This window comes from Simochromis diagramma, unplaced genomic scaffold (genome assembly GCF_900408965.1).
Source record: "Simochromis diagramma unplaced genomic scaffold, fSimDia1.1 OVJJ01000802.1, whole genome shotgun sequence".
Taxonomy (NCBI): Eukaryota; Metazoa; Chordata; class Actinopteri; order Cichliformes; family Cichlidae; genus Simochromis; species Simochromis diagramma.
The window spans coordinates 389,922-414,915 of record NW_024387492.1 but is presented as its reverse complement, the minus strand read 5'-3'; the positions used below and the strand labels follow the sequence as shown (position 1 = coordinate 414,915).

General features: G+C 44.1%; 2 protein-coding genes across 18 annotated transcripts in view; one reads left to right on the top strand and one right to left on the bottom strand.

Annotated features, from left to right (window-relative positions):
- LOC120724574 (kinesin-like protein KIF13B) overlaps window positions 1–9,512 on the top strand; it is a 33,195-nt gene extending 23,683 nt beyond the window's left edge. For 3 of the 7 annotated variants that reach the window (XM_040016825.1, XM_040016824.1, XM_040016830.1), the window contains 7 exons: window positions 439–516; window positions 696–752; window positions 1,925–2,021; window positions 2,193–2,308; window positions 6,076–6,141; window positions 6,836–8,150; window positions 8,291–9,512. In XM_040016825.1, the coding sequence (XP_039872759.1) occupies window positions 439–516; window positions 696–752; window positions 1,925–2,021; window positions 2,193–2,308; window positions 6,076–6,141; window positions 6,836–8,150; window positions 8,291–8,544 (1,983 nt within the window). In that variant the 3' untranslated portion in view covers window positions 8,545–9,512. Of the gene's footprint in view, window positions 1–438; window positions 517–695; window positions 753–1,924; window positions 2,022–2,192; window positions 2,309–6,075; window positions 6,142–6,835; window positions 8,151–8,290 lie in introns of those variants that run through there. The other 4 variants (XM_040016826.1, XM_040016829.1, XM_040016828.1 and 1 more) reach the window with 4 other exon arrangements.
- A 5,678-nt stretch (window positions 9,513–15,190) lies between these two features.
- hmbox1b (homeobox containing 1 b) overlaps window positions 15,191–24,994 on the bottom strand; it is a 50,464-nt gene continuing 40,660 nt past the window's right edge. For 5 of the 11 annotated variants that reach the window (XM_040017922.1, XM_040017925.1, XM_040017927.1 and 2 more), the window contains 3 exons: window positions 24,481–24,575; window positions 20,926–21,009; window positions 15,191–19,130 (listed from right to left, as the gene is read on the bottom strand). In XM_040017922.1, the coding sequence (XP_039873856.1) occupies window positions 18,987–19,130; window positions 20,926–21,009; window positions 24,481–24,575 (323 nt within the window). In that variant the 3' untranslated portion in view covers window positions 15,191–18,986. Of the gene's footprint in view, window positions 19,131–20,925; window positions 21,010–22,040; window positions 24,576–24,994 lie in introns of those variants that run through there. The other 6 variants (XM_040017929.1, XM_040017932.1, XM_040017930.1 and 3 more) reach the window with 4 other exon arrangements.

The window sequence follows — 24,994 nt, the reverse complement described above, 5'->3', positions numbered from 1 at the left end:
GTGTGTGTCTCTGTGTGCGTGTGTGTGTGTGTCTCTGTGTGCGTGTGTGCGTGTGTGCGTGTGTCTCTGCGCGTGTGTGTGTGTGTGTGTGTGTGTGTGTGTGTCTCTGCGCGTGTGTGTGCGTGTGTCTCTGCGCGTGTGTGTGTGTGTCTCTGTGTGCGTGTGTGCGTGTGTGCGTGTGTCTCTGCGCGTGTGTGTGCGTGTGTCTCTGCGCGTGTGTGTGTGTGTCTCTGTGTGTGTGTGTGTGTGTGTGCGTGTGTCTCTGCGCGTGTGTGTGTGTCTCTGTGTGTGTGTGTGTGTGTGTGTCTCTGCGCGTGTGTGTGCGTGTGTCTCTGCGCGTGTGTGTGTGTGTGTCTCTGTGTGTGTGTGTGTGTGTGTGTGTGTGTGTGTGTGTGTGTGTGTGTGTGTGTGTGTGTGTGTGTGTGTGCGTGTGTGCAGGAGGTGGCTGTGAGGGAGCAGCTGGCTGGCAGAGGAGGAGCTGCCAGACGGTGCCTGAGCTCCCCGGACATCGAGCGGGTGAGCAGGCTCACTTTACTTTGTTGCTGTTGTTAAGTCTCTTTATTCTGCTGTTGGCAGCAGCGACTCACCTGGGGTTGGTTTATACTCTGGGTTTTCTTTCTTGATTGCCTTTGATGATGAGACTGGTTGTTGACAATCTGCCTCGCTAACCTCTAACCACTTAACCTTTGACCCAGCTGTCAGGCAGCAGCCTGGATCTTGGCTCCTCCCCTCTTAAGCTCAAAGACTTCAAGGTGAGACACTGAAGTCAGCTTCTCTTTGGTAACTGCTTGTACTTCTTAGGTAAATACAACCTCATTACACTCCAGTTGTTCCTGCTAATTAACTGCATGTTTGTGATGATACTAATAATACTAGCACTAATTTGCACATCTGGATTCATACTGCAGCAGAAGGTGAAACCTGATGGGTCTCGAAGATGCTCTGACACGTGTGTCTTTTACTAATACACTTACCTGAAGAGGATATCTTATTGTGCTTTGAATGACCATGAACGGGATTTCAATGGACAAGCAGTGGTTGCCTTGCTTGCACAGACACCAGTATGTTAATACTGGGGCTGGGCATCGTCACTGATTTCTATAACTGGTTCGATTCCAGTTAACGAGGTCCCGCCTTACGTAAGGCTGCTGAGGTTTGATCAGAGACAGCTGAGAGCTTTGCAATCTGGCATCACTTTCAGAAATGAGGCTTTCTTGTCAAATGTCATTTGTGGGGAAAAATAAAACCAGCAGCTGACTGTACACAGCAGTAGACTGGTTGGTAATCAGCAAGCGAATAACGCAGGAAACAGATTTGATCGTAAATGTGTGCACTGAGAGAGCGCTGTGCAGCAAGTGTGATTTTTATCGTGGTGGAAGCAAAAAAGTCAGAATCGATGCCGATGTTTATCAAACGAGAAGCGTCGTTTGGATCTTTTGCTGCTGGTTCAGTCAGTGTTGGTCAGAGTGACGAAACCTGCAGCTCAGGATCTGAGTCGGCTCTCAGCACCGACGGCGTGTTCGCGTGCGCGCCGTCGGGTGAACGATCCACGCTCCGCTTACATCTTTTCCTGTTTGCTTGCTGTTTTAGCTGTTTGGCAGTTAATGAAACAGTTTTGTGAGCTTTAATCTGAGATTCTGCCGTTTCTGCCAAAATGCATTTATACTTAAATCGATTCAGGACTTAAACCCAGCCCTGTACAAGTAATCTGTGTAACCTCAGTGAATGACGTGTGACTTAAACACTGTGGACAAATGGTAACAAAAATAAACTAAAAATGGTTGAAATTCCTAAAACTCAGTGTATCAATAGAAGATGTAGCTTAACGCAGTGAATGAATGGATGGAGCTGTGTTGCAGCTGTGTTTGGCAGCCATTGGATGTTGCTCCCACAAAGACTGAAGTGCTCTTCATCGTGTCTGCAGGCCTGGGACAGTCATCACGACCTCTCTGTGGCGCCGCCTCCTCCTTCCAGACGCACACTTCCCAGCTCCTTGTCCCAGAATCTGAACGCAGAGACGGGTACAGCTATTTAAAAACGCCCTCTGTGTGACCTTTGATGTCATCAGCTGTGCATCTGATGCTTTAGTCTGGGGCAAACTTTTTCTCTTTAAGAGTCTTATTCTCAAAAATGGTTTGGTTTGTTTGGTTTTTCTCTGCCCCCTTCTCCATCTCCTCTTCCTTCTTCTGCAGAGCATTCAGGCTTCACTGCTTCTTCTCTCCCTTTAGTGAAGGCCGTACCCAGGCTACTGAAGTCGCTGCTTCCTGGTGGGAAAGAGGGCAGAGACCAGACAGCTGTCCATCAGCAGGTAGGCTCATTCGGTCTGTTTATTGTGCTCTGCATTAAAGCTTGTCTTCGACCTGCATCCTTATCAGGGATTTAAAGTTCGTATGCATCGCTGCTACCTGAATGTGAACACGCCATCTCCTCATCAACAGTCTGAGTTCTTCTGTTGCCATAGAAACAGAGCTAATGTCTGTGGAAACAGAAATATGAGGCAGATGATGTAAGTGCACCTTTTGCCTCGTTGTTTTAAGATTACGAAGAAAAGCATGTTGTGAATAAAAGCTTTGGATGGTTTGCAGAGTGTTTTGTTTTTGCAAAACAGAGTAAATCCCGCCGACGTCCATATTAAAATGGCCAACATTACTACAGCCCGATAGAGACACAGCTGCCATCACCTTTCAGGTAGCTGCTAACACGTCTCCTGTTTAGGGAACGGTTAGGACAGCGACGATTATTATCATCATCCTGTAACCTCACAGGCTCACAAACCTATCAAGTCAAAACACTGGACTTGATGCTTTTCGGAACATTGTGAAAGAAATTATGTGACAAATCTAATTAGTGAAATCCTCGTATTACTTACTATGGTGGCACTAATTACCAGCTGAGCGTGTGGTGTGCATTTCTGGACAGGCTAATCGGCCAGCTGGCACCAGCTGTTAGTGTAGTACTCCACTACCCAAGAGACGGCGGTTCGTGAACCAACACGTGGCGCCATGATGGCCGCATCAGTTTTTCAGCTGCTAATAAAATGGAGTGTAGTGGTTTACACACTCGTCTGCCTTCACATGGCAGACGAGTGTGTAAACCACACATCCTTCGGGCGATGTCAGGAAGAGCATCTGTCATAAGAAACGGGCAAATCAAAGCGATGCACTGTAGTGACTCTAGTGAACAAGGAAGCTGGTAATGAACGTGCTTTCATTTTCAGCCAATAACTTTAAAGCACTCGAGTCTTGTGTCTGAGTCAGAACAAGACTGAATGGCTGAGCTGTCCCCACCGACTGATGTTCGCGAGCACGTCTGCTTCAGGCGCTTACTGTGCGTAGACCAGGGGTAATTACGAGCTGCTGAACTTTATCCTGACACGTTGCTCCTTCAACCTGCGCAGCATCTGCTCTTCTGCAATCATGCAGCTTTTTTCATAGCAGCCAAACACTCCAGCGTCTCATTTGGCTGATTGGCCCTTGAGCTGTGGAGAGTAGCTAATCAGGGGAATGTTGGAAAGGAAACCCAGCAGGCCTCGCTGTGCTTGTTGTTGAGAATATTGCTCTAATTAGCATCTTCCTGCCACAGATGTTTACAACGGTCAACACAAAACAAAAGCTTGGAGTGACGCAAATAATAGCGGGCTGCCAAAGGGTAATTTGGTCGATGATCACGGCCCGTACGAATGTGTTTGGGGCTCTAAATGAATTGTAGAGCTGTCATTGGGTTTGAATACTGCTGTACTTTGTACTTTTGATACTTGCACATCTCTGGACCTTAGAAGTGACTGATGTTATAAAATCAACAAAACTAATTTATTAAGTCTGCGTGAAAGTTTCATTAACTATGACTCTTTTTTTTATTTTTTATTTTTTTCTAAAGATTTCTTTCATATAAAGAAATGAAGGAGTTTGTCCTGTTAGACAGCAGACATCCGTAGACCAGATCAGCGGTCCCCAAACCCCGGCCCGGTACTGGTCCGTGAGAGTCGAGGCTCGGCTGTGAAAGTTATGGTTTTCAGGGTTTTTATCGTTAACTCGGTTTCCCTGGGTCTTTCCCGTGTGTTATCAACAAATCTTGTTTTTGGTACCGGTACTGGTTTTTATTTTGTTGTATTTATCTGCGACACTTCAAAGGCCGGTCTGTTTATGTCCGACAATATTTTCACAGACCGGCCTTTGAAGTGTCGCAGATAAATACAACAAAATAAAAACCAGTACCGGGCCGGGGTTTGGGGACCACTGGTCTAGATGATAAGTACTATTGGCTAAAATTGTGGTTGTCCGTGAGATTGATCAGCACTTCCAGCACCAACTACTGAAATGTTGAACTGCTGCGAGTAGAAAGTTTGAGTCATCGTTTGTTAAATCAGGAAGTTTGCGCTCTCCGGATGAAACGATCGTCTCAGAAGGAGCGCGGGAATTATTCGGTCTGTGTTACGGCTGTACGATCACACTCGGACCTGTTGGAGGTTTACTGAAGGTGCTGTTAAATACACACGTTGTTGTTGCTGATGCTTAAATGCAGAGGTTTTAATGCTACATTTGGAACATTGATCTACCACACATCACATCAGTACCTGAAAGATGACGACAACAACAACAAAAGAAAAGTAAAATACACAAGTGTCAGTTTGCACTGCTGCACTGTGCAGCCACGTGGCTAAAAACCTGAAACTAAAAGGATTTGTGCATCTGGCAGCCTGGCTCTAAACGCTCAGGGTGACGACTGGATGAAGAGTTCCAGGACACAACTTTGACTCGCAGCTTTCAGCAGTTAGTCGACGCACATTATGCTGTGTTAAATGAAGCACAAGTCCAAGTAAACTGTGTGCTGCAAACCATAGGACATCACGTTTCTTTGATTCGGTTAAATACACACCTTCCAGCATTTTCCTGAAACAGACGATATGCAGTGAAGCCAGCCTACCATCAGCAAAGGTGCCAAAGCTGGTGCGCATTTATTTCCAAAGAGCAGTGTGCGCTCACATAATGACTGAACTGTGACTTTAGCCTCCTGGTGATTAGCTCCTCTCACTGATGCTGCACAGCAGCCAGCAACAAGAACCTCAACTAAACGTTTACTCCTCAGCACCTCCTGCGCTTGGCGTGCTTCAGATGAACGGCTGTCGAGAACACGGACACGTGGAGATTGCGGTTAACACAGACGGGTGCTTGTTGTGCTTTGATTTCAATAACCAGTAAAGCAGAGGAGGCAACATTTGTTGTGCACCTGATGTGTTGTGTTGACCTGCAGGTTTATTTTCCCGAGCACGCGAGGGGTAGGATAGACCTGTTTGACCTACTTTCTGACGTCAGACCTGCGGACCACGTAGGTCGTCGTTCTGCTCTCAAAGCTCCACGTGTCCTAAATCGAGCAGCTTCCTTTCTGCATGAACTCAGTCGTCATGATTAAAATCCTGTCTGCTAAGCACACGCATCTTTTAAAGATCAAGATGGGTTTTTGTTTTCTTCGTGCTTAATCAGTTGACGGATCATGTCGAGTTTTGAATCCTGAGCAGGAATCAATGATGATGGGTGCAATTATAATTAAGGTGCAATTATACTGATTGTTTGACTAGTTTGTCATGATTACGAGTCTAATGAACCAATGTTTTTATTACACTGTCTGCATCTCGTGTCAACATCTCGAAACGCCGTTATCGAAATAAATATCTGATTCCTTTCGTCACGTGAACATATGAATCTGATTGCACATCTTTCATAATTATGAATAATCATCTGCAGCTGCAGCAGATGGTCAGCTGGCCTAATGTTAGTACCAGAGAGGGCGTAGCAGGTCGGTGTTCAGCCTCAATGTTACCATCACAGGTTCAGTTTTCTCTCTGCTTGTTTCTGTCCTTCTGTCTCTCTGATGCTCCCACAGCAGCTAATCACCACATCATGCAGTGTGGCATGAACAGACTTCTGTTAATCTTCAGGTTTGAAGCGGACAGAGCTGATTGGCCCCTGATTGCATCTCGAAATCAGCTTGAAAAGCCTTCAGTGCTAATTAGCAGCTTTGAGATGTTTTATCTGAAGTCACATTAACTTTGCTTTTTTAATTCCGACCCCGTCGCAGAGTCTGCCGCGCATCGTGGTGCAGTCGGCCAGCGTTGAAGAGGACATGAGCAAACAGCGGCAGGCGGTGAGTCCTCCAGCCCCGCCCGGATGCTGTTATACTGTGGGTGCTCTTTTAACACATTGTGTAGATCTGTTCTTCCAAACATAGAAACTGATCGGAGTGGAGTGTATTCAGTAATGCCGTCTGTGTCAACCGAAACTCGCCCATCGTTCGTCATCGGCTGTAAATGCCGTGGTACAAAAACGTTGGATGAAGTTATAAAAAGCCTGCACGGCTTCTGGCAGCGCTGTTTGTCTTTTTAGATTCTTCACTTTTAATATTTTTAGACGTTTGTGTTACTTTGAAAACACGAGAAGTTCACCTGACCATCCTGTGCACGATAACAGGACTGTGATTATATGGAATACATTCATTTTTAATACCAGCAACATCTGCTGGTCATTGTTATTCAAACATTTCTGCTGCTCCAAGTATCCAACTGAACCTGGCTCCAAGTACAAAGACTGTAGAATAACAATGATGTAGCTTCCATGTTTAAAAAGTGAGGGCAGGTTGGCCTTGTGATTGCCAGGTAGGTTTTTCAGTCAGATCCTCAGAAATAGTGAAAAACATTCATCTTGAGGCTGGACTAACCAGGAGCTGGCACTAGGGTGGTTATGATCAGAAATTGGAAATGAGTTTGTGGAAATTCCATTTTTTGGAAACTGGCAAAAAGACGCTCTTTGGCTAAAACCACGTTTCTATGGTTTGCCCCCAGGTCCCCATTGATGAAACAGAAATCCCCAGATCTGTGCCTCTTCCACCTCCAATCATCCCAGAAACTGAAGACTCCACCACCAGTCCAGTGAGCGAGGCTTCCAGTGGATATATGTCAACAAGCATATCTACAGTAACGCTGTCAGAAGTCTACACGCTGAGCTGGGACTTGCCTTCGTCATATGGTAGCAGGGATGGCTTTGAAACTGTGCTTGACGAGCACGAGGAGGAAAATGTTGTGACACAGAAGTTCTCTCCTTTCTCTGACACCACACAATCGGACACTCTTATTTTAGACCAATCAGGGCCTCAGGAATTACTGAGTTTGAGACAGAAAGCAGATGCAGAGAGTACGGAGCAGGAGCCATCTGAACCAGATGTTATGCCGAGTCAACAAGAACCAAATCGGTTCCTATCAGACCAGTTAAAGGAGGCCGAAAAATCTGATCCAGCTGCAGAAGCAGAATTGCCAGACCAGACCGAACAAAAACAGGACCGTGGATCAGAGCAACGAGATCATTCAGAGGTGGCACAAAACAATGGGACCAAGCAGACAGAAGTGCGCCATGTAGACCACAGTGAACCAAAGACTCCTTCAAGAGAAGATCTCGAGGTGGCTGCCACAAACAAAGTAGAATGTGAACTGGCGTTTTCTAATGAGACACAACGATCTGCTCAAGAAGGAGCGAGGCGTTTGGAATCAACCGTCCTGCAACCCCAGCAGCGCACACAAGATCAGACGGCTTCAGACTTCATTCAAGATCCTTCTCCAAGCCTGATCCAAGCCTCAAGTCCTGATCCAGGACCGCCTGTAGACCTGGCTGCTCAAGCTTCATCCAAGCAACAGTCAACTTCTGATGTTCCAGAAACAAATGGTGCCTCCTTCCTACCCTCATCCTCAGCCACCAGTGAGGTTCAGCAGCCAGCAGCTTCTGTCAAACCTGCCAAAGGCCCCATTTCTTCTCCCAAATCAGGTCCCTCAGTAGCTAACCCCTTCAAGATCCAGAAAGTGAAGTCTTCAGACCTCAAGTCATTTCTGCAGATTCTGAGTGAGGAGGAGCATGATACCCCCACATTGGTGAACCAACCCTCAAGTTGTGGGACAGGACCCAACCTTTCAGTGCCGAAGGAAAGTCAGGAAATCATCTCTGACACAGAGGATGGAGATACAGCTGCTTCTGCTGTTCTTCCCGAGTGGTTGAAAGAGGGCGAGTTTGTGAGTGTGGGGGCTAATAAGAGTGGTACGGTGCGATATTTGGGACCCACAGATTTTGCAGAGGGGACTTGGGTTGGAGTGGAACTTGAAGTACCAGCAGGTAGGTTTAGATTAGACCCAACACCAAATCTGATCGGTTCTCATTCTTCATGAACATGTATGCACTGCCAATTAAAGCCTCATTATTGCTTTTTTTTTTTTTTAATTTTTACGATTCATGTATTTTCCTCTTTCTTTCAGGAAAGAACGATGGGTCAGTGGCTGGTAAGCACTACTTCCACTGCAACCCTGGTTACGGCGTGTTGGTAAGACCTGACAGAGTAACCCGTGGCGATGCCAAACGCCATCGCCAGCAGCAACAAAAACGCCGTAGTGCCCATCTGTCGGGGTCCAGCCCAAACCTGGCAGCCCTTACAGCTCTGGCCAAAGGCGAAGGTGGAACCGGATCAACCGGTCGCGGCAGGGGGGAGAACCGCAAGTCGTGGAACACTTAAATGGCTCATTGCTGGGCATCACCAGCACATCACTGCCCATATGAGACAAAAGCTTAAGCCTACTGGCACAGTGGTGTCTGGCTTACTTTAGACCGATTTACTGGAGGTTTGACAGTAAGTTTGGATGAGTCACTCCACGCTCTCGTGTCTGGAGGATGATTTTTGGCTTTTCCTGTTACAGGACTCCATTCCTGTGTGACATACTTGGCAGACATTGGATGTTTTATCTGAAAATGTGAATGCTTTTAGATAATTACACGCTAACCTTTTATAAATGTATTTATTCGAAAGACATTACATTGTAATCAAAGCACTGCGACCTGTATATGTCGTGTAAGGAAGCAAGGGTACACATGAAGTACGCTACAGACAGATTCACAGGAGGCACCGTTTCCTTTTTACTGTGCATACCAAAAATGCCCCCCCCCCCCCCCCCCCAAAAAAAAAGGCTAGCCGATTTCTTTCTCGTGCAGTTCCAAAGATAAACAAATATGAGCGCAGACATCCAGATGTGTGTTTTGTAATGTATGACTATATGGTGTGCTATTAGTCTTGTGCCTTGAAATGCTTTGAATAAAGCCTTTGGAAAAATGCCTTGGACACGTCCCGCCGCACTGTGTAGGAATCAAGGGGATTATTCTGATGTGATTCTGCTGGTTAAAATTATTGCACTCGTCAAAAATGCTACTACTGGAATTTTGCAACAGTTATAAATCTATGTTTTCCTCTTCCTGTCAAGCAAATGCAGGAATCTGCATTAGTTTCACGTGAGGGTGTTTGAGAACTTTACTCGTGACTTTCCCTGTATGTGCTGCAGTCTGATGTTTGGTGAGGATTGTGTTGGTTTTAATGTTGTGTTAGTTTTTGTGCAGAAATGTGTTTTATACATTTGCATTTAAAATGATCAAGCTTGAATGTTTGTTTAAAGATCAACTTTTTATAAGTGATAATAAATCAATTTAATTCTGCTCTGTGTGTGTCTGTGTGTGTGAGATACAGCTTTATTCTCTGGTACATTATGTACTCATTTTTTGAGATTAGAAAATCTTTTACGACGATGTCCTGGTAAAAGAGATTACATAATCACTGCATCATCTCGATTGGGTTTTATTAGGATTTTTTTTTTTTTTTTTATCATTTTATTTTTTTAAGCTAACTTTAGAGAAGGAAAAATAAAGTTTGAGCACCATCTTTATCTATTTTTCAAGAGTGCCTCTGCAAAACCTTTGGTCTAGCTTAGCTCCTCCATTTCATGCTATTCATACTTTTTCTTTCTTTAACCACCGGGTGATTTCTCCCAGACCACTCCACGACCTCATCCACCGGTCCTCTGTCCTCCTTCTGTCCACACAGACTGTAAGTCTGAGGTGAGAAGCACTGATATTTGGAAAGCAGTGACCAGCTGTTCCTGCACAGATGTTGTAATCATTTCTGTTTTCATTTGTGGACATGATGTCTCAGTGAAATTCATGGTTGCTGGTTTCCAAATGTCTTTTCCTTCCTTCCTGAACACTAACATGATGTCCTGGTACTTCCTCCTGGGATGTTAGAAACTACTTCAAAGGTGATCCCACATCCGCTGACGGAGCTCCGCTCAGATGTTCTCTTCAGCAGGTTCTGGGCCAAACCCTGCAGCGCAACAACACATCAGCTCCTAACGCTTGAATGACATTTGGTAACTTCTCTTAAATTCCGACTGAAGCGACGACACGGCAGGATACTGCTGACTGACAAAAAATCTGCTAGTAAATACATCAGAGGGTTACCCTGGTAACAGGAGCCTGGGATGTTGTAGTATAGGCCTCTGCAATATGAAGCAGGACTTTTAGCTTCTCGGTAACTTCTAGAAACCTTCAGTTTGGCCCTGGGTTTATTTTATACTAATTGTATTTTTCTGTGAGCAAATATAAGCGTTTATGTTTCTATGTGATTCTTTAATAAGACAAGTACACTGGAGACAGAAATTTGCACCTAGACTGAGCCTTTGTTTGAGTGCTTTGAAACATCAGCGCTGTAGCATGAATGCACAGTGAAAAACCTCCAAAGGGACCTGTGCAAGAACTGGGAGAGTGCACAACATGTTCTGGTATCAGTGGAATTACAGAAAATAGTCCCAAAAATGATCACCTCCATCCTAAATAAGCTAACAAAACCACACCAGCCATTCTGATGTTTAAAGAAAAACAAAAACCTACCATTTCCTTTCCTTTTAAATGAATATATATACTTTGATTTTTAAATGAAAATGTGTTGGTCCTTGTATATAATACAATATGCAGTGTTTCTTACAAATAAATACTGTTAAATGAATAAATCCTCACTATCATTTTTTTTAGGAAATCAATAATGTTGATCATTGTTCTATGAATGTAAAAATGCTCATGAATATATAAACGTCTTCCAAGGTCGTTTTCAACAGTTATTTCTGATTGTTAGCCCCCCCATTAAAAAAATCCCAGAAACGCCCCTGGGCAGAGCTCAGTGGCAGCCTGAATTGTGGGCTATATGGGACCACGCTTGATATTTGGGGAAATCGACGGCGCATTTGGAGCACACTTCGAATTGGAACAGCCGTCGTCGCGTGGCGGTGACGTAATCGCACTTAAAATGCGTACTTCAAGCGTGCAGCCCCTGAGTTGGGACACAGCCAACGTTTGCAGTCGTCTGTTGTGTTGCGTTCAGGGGACGCCATGTTCAAAAGTAATAGCGTATTTGGCGCGAATGTGGGGAAAGGTTGTGTGAATGTGAGATGGGTTATTTTGGTATGTTGTTCTGCTCTAGCCGCGAGTGTTTTGTTTTAAGTTGTATGTAAAGTCATTTTGAATTAGTTTGTATTTATTTTGCTTTTGAGAGAAACTTTTTGTAACTTTATTTTTGTTTGTGAACTCTGTTATTTTATGGGAAGAATGCATTTGTATTGTGTATATGTTGCAGAAATAAATGAGCTCCGGCCTGAGCAAGACGCTAACTTGGGTGTCCTCTCTATTAATCCACAGTTTGCTCATATCTGGCTACGCAGTGCTCTCTAGCCTGTGTGCCGCTTGCTGCCGGTCCAGATTCCCCTGGGTCTGGTGCCGGTAACAGAAGCATATAGAAATACTAATGTTTCTATACGTGTATAAATAAATTACAGTGATTGTAAAATAAAACGCACCCTGAAGTTACCCGGATAAGCTTAAAGTCTATCTTCATAGTGTAGAGGCCAATGAAACAGGATTTATGACTTATCCAGATAACTTCAGGGTTGATCCTGGGTTTTCTGTACCACGAAGGTGGTTTACTTCTTACAAGCGTCACGCTAACTTATGCTGTGGAGCCAACTCACGCCAGTGCAGGTCAAGTTCCACATTAGACATCAACAGGTATGAAATCGCTGCCTGATGACCAATTTAAGTCTGCCGAAAATATCCTCACCATCCTGGAAGATCCCTTGAAGCTCTGCGAGGAGAAGTTAAGGGTCTAAAAAGTCATTGGCTGCATCCCAATAGTCTTTTTTCCTTAGGAAGGTTCCTAACTGAAAGAAATGACCTGGAAGTGTCTCCATGGCGGTCATAGTAAGAGCTATTCCAGCTCTGTTATACTAACTGATAAAAGGGCGATTAAGGTTCAGTGTAATCAGTTTGCATTAGTAATGTCCTTTGCTGTGTTGCAGTCATTAAGGTTATGATAAAAAAAACATTTTCCTGAGAACATAGCTGAGAACTACGGCCTCAGACTTGGAGGTTCACCGAACTCTTTTTTTAACTACCTCAGCAACCTTAGCGCCACTGACGGCCGAGTCATCTCCCTCATCCCAAGACTCTGCTTACTCCATGAAAGGTGTGTCAGTGGGATTGAGGCATTGGTCAAAGTTTGCCTTCTTCTGTCCCAGTTGAGGTCCGCGATACTCCGTCCCTACACTGTAAGGTACGGTCAAAACTTTGCATCAGTCAGTTTGTCAGAGCTGGTTTGAGGCTTACCGAAAGTCATGTTCAATACTTGCACCAACAACTCTGAGCTGATGTTCAGCGAATAAGAACAAATGAGTCAAGACCCATTCCCTGACCCAGACGTGCACAGAGGTGACCGACCGACAGACCTCAGGAATTCGCATGATAAGGTGGGGCCAGGTTTCACAATGAACACACCCGAAACTCTGGCTGATTTGGACCCACGCCCAGTTTCACACCTTGGCTCAGGCGACTAGAGGATCATCAGGGGTCCTTTTGTCCCTCTGTGGGGGGAAACTCCCACTAGGTTTATATCTGGGACTCTCCACCATTTGACCTTAGAACTGAAGAAGCTTCTCGGATGAGAGGTGAAACGTCTTCAAGCAACTTAAAGAAGTCCAGACGCTTTTCTTTGCAAGCTCCTTTGACCTTGGATCGTTCGGTTCTCCGAAGCTCATCCGGGACTTGCTGTCATAGCAACAGATCCGTAAGCGTAAACCTGCTCGGGAGCAGGCTTACTTTATGTAAACAGGATTAGATCGCGGCCACTCAGGTATGTCCGCTTCATTTATACGAAAGCAACAGCGATATTGTACCACTGTTTTTCCATAAATAAATATTATCAATGTAACTAAAGATAATGCAGTACTTGATCCTGTCATTGATTTCACACAGATACATACAGGTCATTTCCTAAAAAAAAGGGAAATGTACTATTAATCATTCTATTTCATGTATTTGATTATTTCAGATGTAATTCATATTTTAGAGTAGTAATAGTAAATTACTTCATGTAAGCAAGATGAGAGACCACGGCTATAAAAGTGAAGGTGGATTTGGGAAGTCTGTCGCAGCCATGTCCTGTCCGTATACGCGAGCAGCCCATTGCAGAAGGTGCAAGATTGATAAGGAGAGTTTTCAGAATTCAGCGTATATTGCGGGATAGACAGGATCCTTTAGCTCAGCGCGACAGTGTGCTCATAGAGAGATATCGATTTTCCCGTGAGGGTATTATTTACTTAACCAACTTGTTGACGAGGGGGTGCAGGACCACCACCTGTCTTTTTTTGCTCTGCCCTTTTCTTGGTTGCTGTTATAAACAAACAGATTATTTCAGGGTCTCTTTTCAAGAGACTAAAATCAATATAAGTGATAAATATTACCATTCTGTAGAATATTCTTATATTGCACTTTTACTTGTTCCCATGTTCTAGTGGGTCCTGTTGTGGCTCTAATGTGAAAGAGGATATAATGTAATATAATAATAAATTTACCCTACCACCTACTGGTGTTGGCCAGAGGGGCCGATGGCGCGATATGGCAGCCTCGCTTCTGTCAGTCTGCCCCAGGGCAGCTGTGGCTACAACCGTAGCTGCCTCCACCAGTGTGTGAATGTGAGAGTGAATGAATAGTGGTATTGTAAAGCGCTTTGGGTGCCTTGAAAAGCGCTATATCGATCCAACCCATTATCATTGTTATTATTAAATTACTTACGAGTTTAATTTGTCAGCAACTTTCTGCCAGCCCTCTCTCCTTGCTTTTGCAGCCTTTGCAGTGTTCCCTTGCCTTTTAATTAAACTCTGAAACTCCTGAAATCCCTCAATCAAGAGTTCTTGCTCTGCTGCCGAAAAATACCGAGCGCGCTCCTTCGACATTTTCGCCGACCAATCAAAGGGTTGCCGATCAATGTTTCCACTATCGATGCGTAGCCCCTTTTACGACACCCGGTGATCTCACATTACTTCATCCAGCTGTACTAATCGTCAACAACAGGTGTGTTCGGAGAACCGGAATAGCGAGCTCAAAGTTGGCGCGATGATTTGATCTTGGATGTAGTAAGCGAGGTACGAAGAACGGACCCCTGCTCACACAGACATGTAGAGCCAAATACTGTCAATAAGGCCTCTGCAATGTTCTGAAGACAGTTAAACTTGTCAGGTAGTGACGTCCAGCAGGTGAACATGCAGCTCCATGAACACGCACGGCTGTGGATTCCAGCTGTGTTCGTAGTTCTGCAAACTTTGACCCCACAGAGTCGAGCTTTTCAGTTCAATCAGCTGCATTTCGATTAACTGGCTGAGTTAATACCAGTTAATGCGAGGCAAACCCAGCTGCTCATTAAAGCTTTCTGGTTTGATCTGTCTCGAGTCTTCGGATGTATTCGTGTATTTCCGCGGTGCTGATGCTGCGCTGAGCGGACAGCTGCTGAAGCATTTGAAGTGTCTGAATGTGGAAATTTCAACATCGCTCGAAAAAACTGCCAGCTAGCAACGTCCCTCTCAGTTATTTTTAGCCAATTACAAGTTGAATCTGGTAGTTGGGGTTGTTAGCTAAGATACCGTCATTAAGAAGCGGCACAACTAATGTGTGTACGCGAGTTAATTTGCGATGTGCACCGCTGGCCCGGCCATTTATTTTTTAATGCACCTTCTCAGATTAACTCACTGCGTGTCGTGCCCAGGGCTGGACTGGGACAAAAAATCGGCCCGGGCATTTTGACGAGAGACCGGCCCCCCATAAAGCCTTTGAATGCAAACGCTGTTGTGACAGTGATGTACGCTGTCTTGTTGGTATATGTATGATTTCTATACATTTTACATCAGAGGAAAACTTTGGTTGTAAGCTTCAGATAATTATTAAAAGCTTGCTTTGATTCGTGTACTTTGTATCTGTGTATAGATCTGCATACATGCAGCCAGCAAGACTATAAACACACATTCTCATTGATATAGCTTTATTCTCTTTCTTGTACATTATATTTATATATATATATATATATATATATCATACTAAAATAAACACAAGTTAAAAAAAATGAACAAAGAAACTGTACAAAAAATGTATATATACTACATCTTAATTACAGAACAGTCTACTGTCCAAAAAAGGCACTAAATTCTGAAATGGGCAATACAGTAATTTTGAACATAACTAGATTTGAGATTGATACAACAGCATTCAGTCCTCTTTTTCTGAGCTATACTGGGATGAAGTGGATGGTGTTGCACTAGGGGACACAGAAGGACACGTAGGCATGTTGACCCTGACAACCACAAGAGAGGACGCCCCTTCAAAGCAAGCACTACCACTGAGTATGCATGACAGCGAGTGGGGAAGTGCCCGTGTCACGCTCGAGTTGGGTTCCAGTTTTCTTCTGGGAAAAAATAAATAAATAAAAAAAAGGAAAACTAGCACAATCTACTTTGTGAGCACCTGAGGGTTCTTTCATCCACCCCATGAACTTTTCTGTCAAGCTTCAATGTTCATGCAAAAATACTAGCGGATTAAAACTTGTACTTGCTAACTGGGCCACGGCATCTCTCAAAGTCAAAGGCAGTTCATTTAAAAGTGTCTCATAGTGGGAATAATCTCTGAATGCATGCTAATTTCACCAGTTCTAACGCGCAGCATGTTTTGTAGGGGAACATCACGCCAAACTCCCCCCCCCAAAATCTTTAGAAGGAAAAAAAAAGTGTTCATTTCAAGTAGTTTAAAGAGACACGCTCTCAGTTCAATGAATGCTTCAATCTGTCCGAGTCAAAAACGGGTGCACGGTTTACACGTGCGCTGGTTCAAATCAGAAACTGGAGATTTTACCAGGGAGTTTGGTGTGGTGCTATTTACCAAAGAGACTGGCACATACTGGGGCTTTAGTTTAGAATGAAGCAGCTCTACTTGAATTTCTCTTCTTTCCCCATCATATATTGGAAATTGGACTTTTTGTTAAAGGTTACATGTAAAGTTTAGTTAACATCAATACTTAGTTAAATACTAATTTTAGTTAATACTAACTTTCATTAAGGTGCATCATGGTTTATTTTTCATAAAGTAGCTTACTATGTCCAATACAAACGGGAAGACTGCTGTTCAGTCAAATAAGGGATGAGCAAAACAGTCAAAAAATGAGAATTTAAAAAAAGAGAAAAATAATTAGAAAAAAAAAAAAGCATGATTCATTTCAAAACATTTGTTTTTGTACAATACCATAAAAATGAGTATAAATACATACTGTTTTTAGCTTTGAGCTCTTTCTTTTTCAAACACAGGTCCCAGTTGAGAGTCACTGTATTGCAGCTTTGAACTTACTGAAGCAGTACAATTAAATCAAGCTTTACTAGACTACAGCTGAGGACTGGAAGTTGGTGTACAAGCAGGAACCAGACATTAACCGCAGTATTAAACCTGTGAGCCTTTTTGGTGCATGATCACCAACAGCCAAATCAAACTATCACAAACTTGAGGACCGGCATTAAATTTCTGGCAGACAGTTTAGTTTAATCCCGCTTCGTAGAATATTCTTTTCTTTCTCCAAAACCATCGCTAATGCAGGGACTCTGACTTCGTGGGGAATGTAATTAAAAAAATTGTTGTCACGACTGTACGGAGCTAATGCTAGAAGCTAGCTTAACTTAGCTTAGCAGAAAGTCAGGCTTTTTACAAAAGGGAAAAAATGTGCACTTGGTTGACGTTTTTTTTTTTACTGATTAAACACATAAATCATGAAAAAAACGTAAAAAAAATAAAAAAAAATAGAAAAATTATTTTGTGTTTTAAGCTAACAGTCAATGCTAACGCTAGTTTTCAGTTAATTCAAGCCGGAGTTAAAGGATCAACAAGTAGCCACAGAGAAAAGCCGCAAGTCACATGTTCAAGAATAAACTTTAGACATTTGGTTTGTTCCCGTTAGACAAAGCTGGCCTTGATGCTTGTCCTGTGGCTAAGCTGAGCAAACCTAGCTTCTAGCTCCACTTTGTGCTAGGACATATCTGGCATATAGAAATAACTGCTTTAAACAAAATAATACAGAAAATAAACAGTCGAGTCCCACAGCACTGAATAAGAACAACCCATCTCACAACATAGTGATATTCAGTAAGAGATGGTTTTGGAGATCCTTCCATCAGGGCAAAAAAAGGAAAAAATCACGTCTTTAGTAGTCGGTGACTGATTCCCTTTGAAATGGCAAGTTTTTCTCTGAGGCTACAGAGATGAAAGAAGCCTCGAACATGTTTCTGGTATTTGTAACCATTTTCACTGTGGACTTGATCTAATTTGACCTCTGATATTAGAAAAAGCACATTACTATTATAACGAGGCAGCGTCACAGAAATAGTAAAAAGCTTCAGGGTATTTTATCATTGTATGCCTGGTTGCTAAAACTTACCTTTACTGAAACAGACCTGCTGTAGTGTCAAGCCTATACTGAGTCAAGAAATAAACCTGCGTAGGCCAAAGGAGTTGGTATAAATAACTTTGGATGGACTTTAACACTGTTTTCAGATCAGTATTAGCTTAGCGTCTCTCTTTTCCTTTGGCATGGATGATGTTTCAAACAAAGCATAACTCGTCTTATTAGATAGCTTACAAAGTTTGCTCGATTATCACATTGACCGTAGCTTGATCCTCATAGTCTTTAGTACTTAACAATAGTGTCACAGGGAGCAGAAATGACTACGTCCAGTTGCTGTTTGGCCTAGAACCAGAGGAAGAGCAAGTAAGGAACCTCGAATCACTGCTGCTGCTGTTGGATAGAAACCTTGATACCGTTTGCCATCGTCAGTGTGTGCTGAACATGTTTCGTAGTGCAGTGATTCACAGTCCCCATCCCTGTTGTATGAAAACCTGCTTGCAAAAAACAACGTCTGTCTGCGTGAACGTAAGGCTACTACAGAAAGTTCAGATATGTTTCTATCCAACCTAGCAGCTCTACTGCAAGGAAACCGAAAGCCATTTATTCTACTGAGGAATGGACAGAGGAGAAGAGTGTCAGCGCAGCTCTGATATCATTTTTGCTGACTGACTTCCGTTTTTCCCGAGATGTTAGGCCAGAGGTTGCTCTTCTGATGAATTGCACAATGATAAGGTGAATCTGAGGGTCAGGTAAGTAGGTAGATAGGTAGCACACCATGAGGTGAGTGAGACTGAGAACCATAAGAACCATATACATATATATGTATATACATATATATGTATAAAACATGTATATAATATATATACAGTACACATTACTTTTCTGAGGTTGACGTTGAGGTGAGATAGACTGAGGATCGGCTCAGACGACCAGGCTGGAGAGGGAAGTAGAAGGGGAGCAAGGACGAGGTAAGGAAAGAAGAGGTATCCTGTACTGAGGGGAAGAGAGAGTTCACACTCCCGGACAAGAGCCGCCGTTTAGAGGGGTTTGCGGGAGCCGCCTTTTCTTCTGTGGCTCATTTCCACAGAGATCACAGGGCCTACAGTCACCCATTTCTGCCAGCTGTGTCAATATATGGAGTAAGGTGGAGTGGGGTTGGGGGTAATTACTGTTGACAAGGATTACTCGGAGGAGGGAAGAGGAAGGGGGAGGCCAGGAGAGAAGGGAGAGTTGGTAAGGGGCTGGCTGAGGAGCAGATGCTGAGGAGCAGACGATGAAGCTTTACTAAGTAGCATTACTTTGGTCTCTTTTCAGTCCCCCAACTCCATCTATTACACTCCCCCTTCTCTCGTCCCCTTCCTCCATCCCAGGTCCTGTGCAGTTCATTCGTCCTCCAGGGACTCCGTCTTGATGTCGTTGGGCCCCCCTCCGGTTCTGGACAGGGCCAGGATGGTGTGGTTGACGGCAGCCATCTCCACAGCCAGAGAGATGGGGTCCTGGTGCTCGCTGTGCGCTGCGCTGTCGTCCTGGGAGAGGGAGGAGCATTGGGAGGAACATCAAGGACAAAGGTCATGAGAGGAAACAGAATGTCTCTACATCAGAGGTAAGGAAAGAACACGTGCTTTTGACATGTTAAAGGAAATCATTTAAAAAGACAAAAAAAAAAAAAGTATGTAAGTAAGTAAAGCATGTAATGGGATACTTCTACCACAAGGTGACAGTAGTGGCTCTCTGAGGAAAGCCTGGTGTTTTTGCTTGAGGTGCCCATCCCCAGTTAGGAGGTAACGTTCATGTCTGCAGCCTCACACTGACTACAGAGAGTCTAGAGTCTCCACACGGTCACGCTAACAGCAACACACTGCACTCACAGCTTCGCCAATTTGAGTTAGTGTGCACAAAACTGAACTATGACAGAAACTGCATGCATTTGACCCCACGTGTCCCCCCCTCTGCACACTACAGCACTAAGCCCCAGCTTTCATTTTAGTGGACAGAAACCCTTCATTTCCTGGTAACTGTGACACTTTAGCTTTGTCAGCCACACCCCCACCCATACCAGGGACCACCCAGGTCCTGTGCTACCCTTTGCACGTCATCATCACGTGCAGCTGCAGCTGTGCACTGTTAGACCACACCTGCTCTGTGGGCTCCTCTTTCATGTTAGGGCTGTTGTTGCTTCTTTAGCTCGGCCCCTGCTGAGGATCCAAGACGAAGAGTTTGTGCATGAGCAAAGTGAAACAGGGCAACAACGCAGCTGCTGTCTGTGCTTCTCATGCTGCTGTTTTAACCTTTCCCCTTTGTGGTGAACTCGTCCAAGCCCACTGTTCAACCACTCAGCTACTGATGCACAGCGTCGCCCCGTCGGGCTAAATGTTTGCTTTTGTTTGGAAGGACTTCATGCAATCATGTCTGTGCTGGGACCCATGATCCTTCACTCTCTGAAGGCAGATGCCCGTGTAAATGGACACGAAGCCAGTGCAGTGAACTACGCTGAGAGCTGGATTCAAATTCACGGGTTGTTTAATGTGGTTGATCACACGCAGGGATCGTCTACAACACCTCATCCTTCTGTCACTCAGCAACGTGCTGATCCAGAGAGGATCCCCACATTAATATCACCGTCAGCTTCATTCAAGGATTCTGCTGTGTGTATTACGTGAAAACAATTCAGCTCAATACAATAATCAATCAATACTAATCGATCCATACAGTCCTCATTTCAAACTGGTGTAGAAATGTAGTTTATGTTTCTCGGTCAAACCAGTCACTGTGATTTCAGAGAGGTCTGTGATTTGGACCGCTGCTGTTGATCATTAAAGGTTTAACTGTAAAAAATGAATATTTTAAAGCTTCAACAATAAATGTTCATGTTTTCACGTCTGAAAAAGGCTCGAATCAGGTTAATGCAGGGCTGATACACGGACGTTTGAAGAGTGTAAAACAGCGCAGCTGCAGTCAGACGATGAACCACGTCTACTGCAAAAGCTTCGTTTGGATGTTAAGAACACGCTGGCGTGACAAGAGCTCGAAAATCAGTGACATCGAGCACGTCATCAACTTTTCAGTGACATGAAATCTGATTACTATATTCATCAGAAATGTGAGAGAGCACTGTGGACATGGAGGGACCTCTTTAACCTCAGTCTGATGCAAATGTGGCTCTGCTTTGGCCTCATTTACAGCTGTGCTGCACACGCACACACAAAGGTACACAGAAGGGAAACTCGTGACAAAGGCTGATGATTCACTCAATCCAAATCCAATCCACTAATCTATGGTAACAAACATCAGCGTCTCAGCGTGTTGCTGTGTGTGGGATACCTGTGTGGGCGAGGTGGGCTCCAGGCGATAAAGGCCAAAAGGTCGGCTGAGAGGTCTTTTGTCAAAATAGGGGAGGTCACAGGCCTGGAGGTATTCCAACAAAGAGTTACTGCGTTAGCTAGCAGGTCATCTGAAGAGCGAGAAGCACTGTAAAATCTGCACAATGACTTCTTCTCTTTCACTGTTACAGCAAGCGGTGCTTCACAGGTAGGGATGGGTATCGAAACCCGGTTCTTGTTGAGAACCGGTTCCCACTGTTTCAATTCCCTGGAATAGTTTGCCATTTTTGCAAACGATTCCCTTATCGATCCCAGTCGCCCCGAATGACGTCACCGCGTTGCGGAGCGTCATTTACCTGGCAGGAAACACGGCGGCTCAAACGCTCAAAAGTTTGGTTATACTTTACGAGAACGGATGACAACAGGACAACTTGCAGTACTTGCAAAGCAGATATTTCATTTAAGGGAGGAAACACTACGAATATGCAAAAGCATTTGCTCACAAAACACACGATGACCTTAAATGAATGTCGTGTTTTTAATTCCGCTCCGGACTCGTGAATCTCAGCCCAGCAGCAGCGGTAACGTTTGCACGTCCTCTCCCGTTAATGCGGCAGGTAAATAATCAACAGTGCATATTATGTTAGTGCGATCTGCCTTATTACAAACCTGCCATTAATGTGCATTTAGGTGACTGTGATGAGACAGACGGAGTCTGGCTCAGATGCTGGCAGTTCTCGCTGCAGTCTGCCGGTAGCGTCTCCTTTCAGGCCAGGATAGACGAACGTCACCGAGCAGTGACTCAGTTTGTGGTCAAAGGTTTGCACCCGTTTGCCACAGCAGATGAATTTCAGTAAGTGAATGTGTGTAATTGTAGGCAGGGACATTACTGTTGTGTAATTGCTACAGAATAATTTACGTTATACTTTGTAAATGTAAAATAATAAAAAATATTCTTCTGTAGCAATAACAATGTTTTTCCTGGGGACCCTGTGACACCCATTGAAGAGCCGCAGGCTCTTAAGATCTCACTGTTGGGTTTGTAAGGCCATGTTACTCCTAAATGTCTATCTTGTTCAAAGAGAAGATATAAAACAAAGTTCTGAGCTAATCGACCTTAGTGTTCTCCTTTTTAAAAATAATCGATAAAGAATCGAATCGTTAAACAGAATCGAAAATGGAATCGGAATCATGAAAATCTTATCGATACCCATCCCTACTCACAGGAGAAACACATTCACACTACCGGCCAAACGTTTTAGAACTCCGACTTTTCCAGCCTTTTATTGTGAAAATCCTGCAGTTTAATGTCCAATTGCACTCTGACAGATAAACGATTGGAGTTAAAGAAATCATGGAATCAGTTTATAGACCGAAGTGTCTCCTTTGGCAGATATAACAGCTGAACAGCGGTGGCTTCTGGCTACAACAGCAATCAAATCTTCTCCCATATCTGTAGCAGAAGTTCCCATGAATGTGGACCCTGTAGCTGCTTTGCTTTCGCTCTTCTGTCCAGTTCAAACCAGCTCGGTGGGGTTTCAGTCTGGAGACTGTGCTGCACACTCCATGTTTTCAAGCTCACCATCTTGTTCTGTTTTCCTGAGGTAGTTCTGGCAGAGCTTGGACTGATGTTTGGGTCATTATCTTGCTGTAGGATGAACTCCTGACAGACTAGGTCCACACCAGAGGGTCCTGCATGGTGCTGCAGGATGCTGCGGTAGCTGTTTTGTTCAGGGTGCCTCTCACTCTGTACGAGTCACCGACCCTGGATCAGCAAACAGCCGGGTGATGGCACTCACTGTGGAACCAAGCCTCTGTCTTATTCTGACGTCCTGCTGATGGCTTTCTTGCTGCAGCCCGTCCTCTCCTCACAGCTGAAACTGAGACTTACTACGACCACTATGACTCTGTGCCTGAAGCTGCTGTGCTGTGAGTAAGTAAAATGTATTTATATAGCGCTTTTCGCAGATAAAATCACAAAGTGCTTTACAACAAAGAAGATGAAAAGAATGGAAATACGACAAATAACAATGTGAAACAGTAAAATACAACAAATTAATTAGAAGCTTGCCGATATAAAAATGTCTTCAGCTGCTTTTTAACAGAATCAAAAACATAAATAATAAAACCAGTGGGAGTGCTGAACTGGCTGAAAGGCCGATCACCACGAGTTTTAAATCGAGTGCGTGGGGCCACCAACAGTCTCTGATCTGATGACCTCAGAGCTCAGGAAGAAGAATGGCGTTTCAGCAGGGCAGATATGTACTGGGGAGCCTGACCATGTAGGACCCTAAAGGTTAAAACTAAAACTTACAGTCAACCAGTGAAGGGAGGCCAAAACTGGAGTGATATGAGATCTTCGCTTGGTGCCTGTTAAAAGTCGTGCTGCATATTTCTGCACAGTCTGAAGATGATTTAAAGCTGATTAAAACAAGTAAAAAGACCATTACAGAGTCTAAACGTCAAGAAATAAAAGCATGGATAATCATCTCAAGTTCAGCTTTGGACACCATTAGTCTGAGTTTAGAAACATTCCTTAAATGATAAAAACGGTTCTGCTCAAGGATGCAGTGAGCCGCCCATCACACCGGCTGCTGTCCTCTGACTCAGGTGTGTCTTTGGCTCTGCAGACATCTTCCTGTCACACTTTGTTTCTGAGTGACTTTGATGCTGAAGGAAACTGGACTCACTCACACTGTGACGTTCCTACTTTTCTGTGACGGTCTGTCTCTCTTCCACGGTTAATTCCCTTTTTCTCACCATTTCTGTGCCAACACTTTCTGCAGTACAATACTGCTCAGCTGATGCTGTCCAGGGTCTGGTACCACAGTGTGCTCCAACACTACAGACAGAGGGGCTGAAGTGATCCAGGAAAGTTGGAGCAGCAGCTTTCAAGGCCTGATCAACCTCCTTTACTGCAGCTTCAAACAGTTAACCCATGTTGTTCCCTGAAAAAGGTCTTTTTGTATCGTTCTGAAATGGACATTGTGTTTCAGTTTTGGGATCATTTGTTTTAAACCTGTGGTGTTTCACCACTTACCTTTGTACCAGTTCAAGCTGTTCACTGGACCGAATGACTTCAACTGCAATAAATTACTGGACAAATCGGGCTGTTCTAAAACGCTGGACCCGCAGTGTATATTTTGAAATGTAACCTTATTGTTTGAGATTTGTATGTTGAGCAATCATAAGTAAGCTGGTGTGTTCAGGTAAAGCAGACACGTTTCCATTGGTAACAGGACAAAACGAGGGCACGAACATTTGCTCACTGACGCGTTTCAAGTTTCAATCATGCACAGAACTTGAAGTGCTTTGTATATTCAGGGTGCACTGCAAGCTGCGTGTTGGGATTATTAACACTAACGAGACAGAGACCAATTAGACAGAACAGTCAACAAAGCTGAAATGAGCAGCATGTAAAAGAAAAGATCACAGCTCACTAACAAGAGAAGCTCGCAGCTTCGTGCTTGTTGTTGATCAATTATGAAAACAAAGCTGGAAGACAAAAAGCTGCTCCGTCTTTTCTCAGTACGATCACATGTTCATTCTGCGCTACCTGCTCCGAGAAGTCGTTCCCGTCGATGTCGTCGCTGTTGGAGTGTCCCCCTGGACTCTGGACGTCTATCCCATGGCTCTCCAGGATTGTGGCTTCTTGGAGAAAGAGGATGGCTCGTTAGACTTATGATGCATCACTGACAATACTACAAAACATGAGAGCAGTGACTGTAAGCCAGCGACACAACGAGAGGTTGTACAGAAGCCCCGATACATCTGAAAGAAACGATGCTCCAAAGTAAACGAACCTGTCTGAAAGTAGTCAGTAAAAGGCTGCTGTAAGGATGAAGTAAACAGCTGAAAGCAGTGAAGTAATACTGCAAATATTTGGCTGAGACAACTTAAGACGAAGAGTCTTAAGATCAAGACGAGGACGAACAGACTTTTTACCCACAGGCTGTCAGACATGCCCTACCTCCACCCTGATTGGAGGATAACTGCACTGCCAACACCCATGGACATTACACCTTACTTATAAACTGTATTTCTACGTATACTTTAATGCAACCAACATC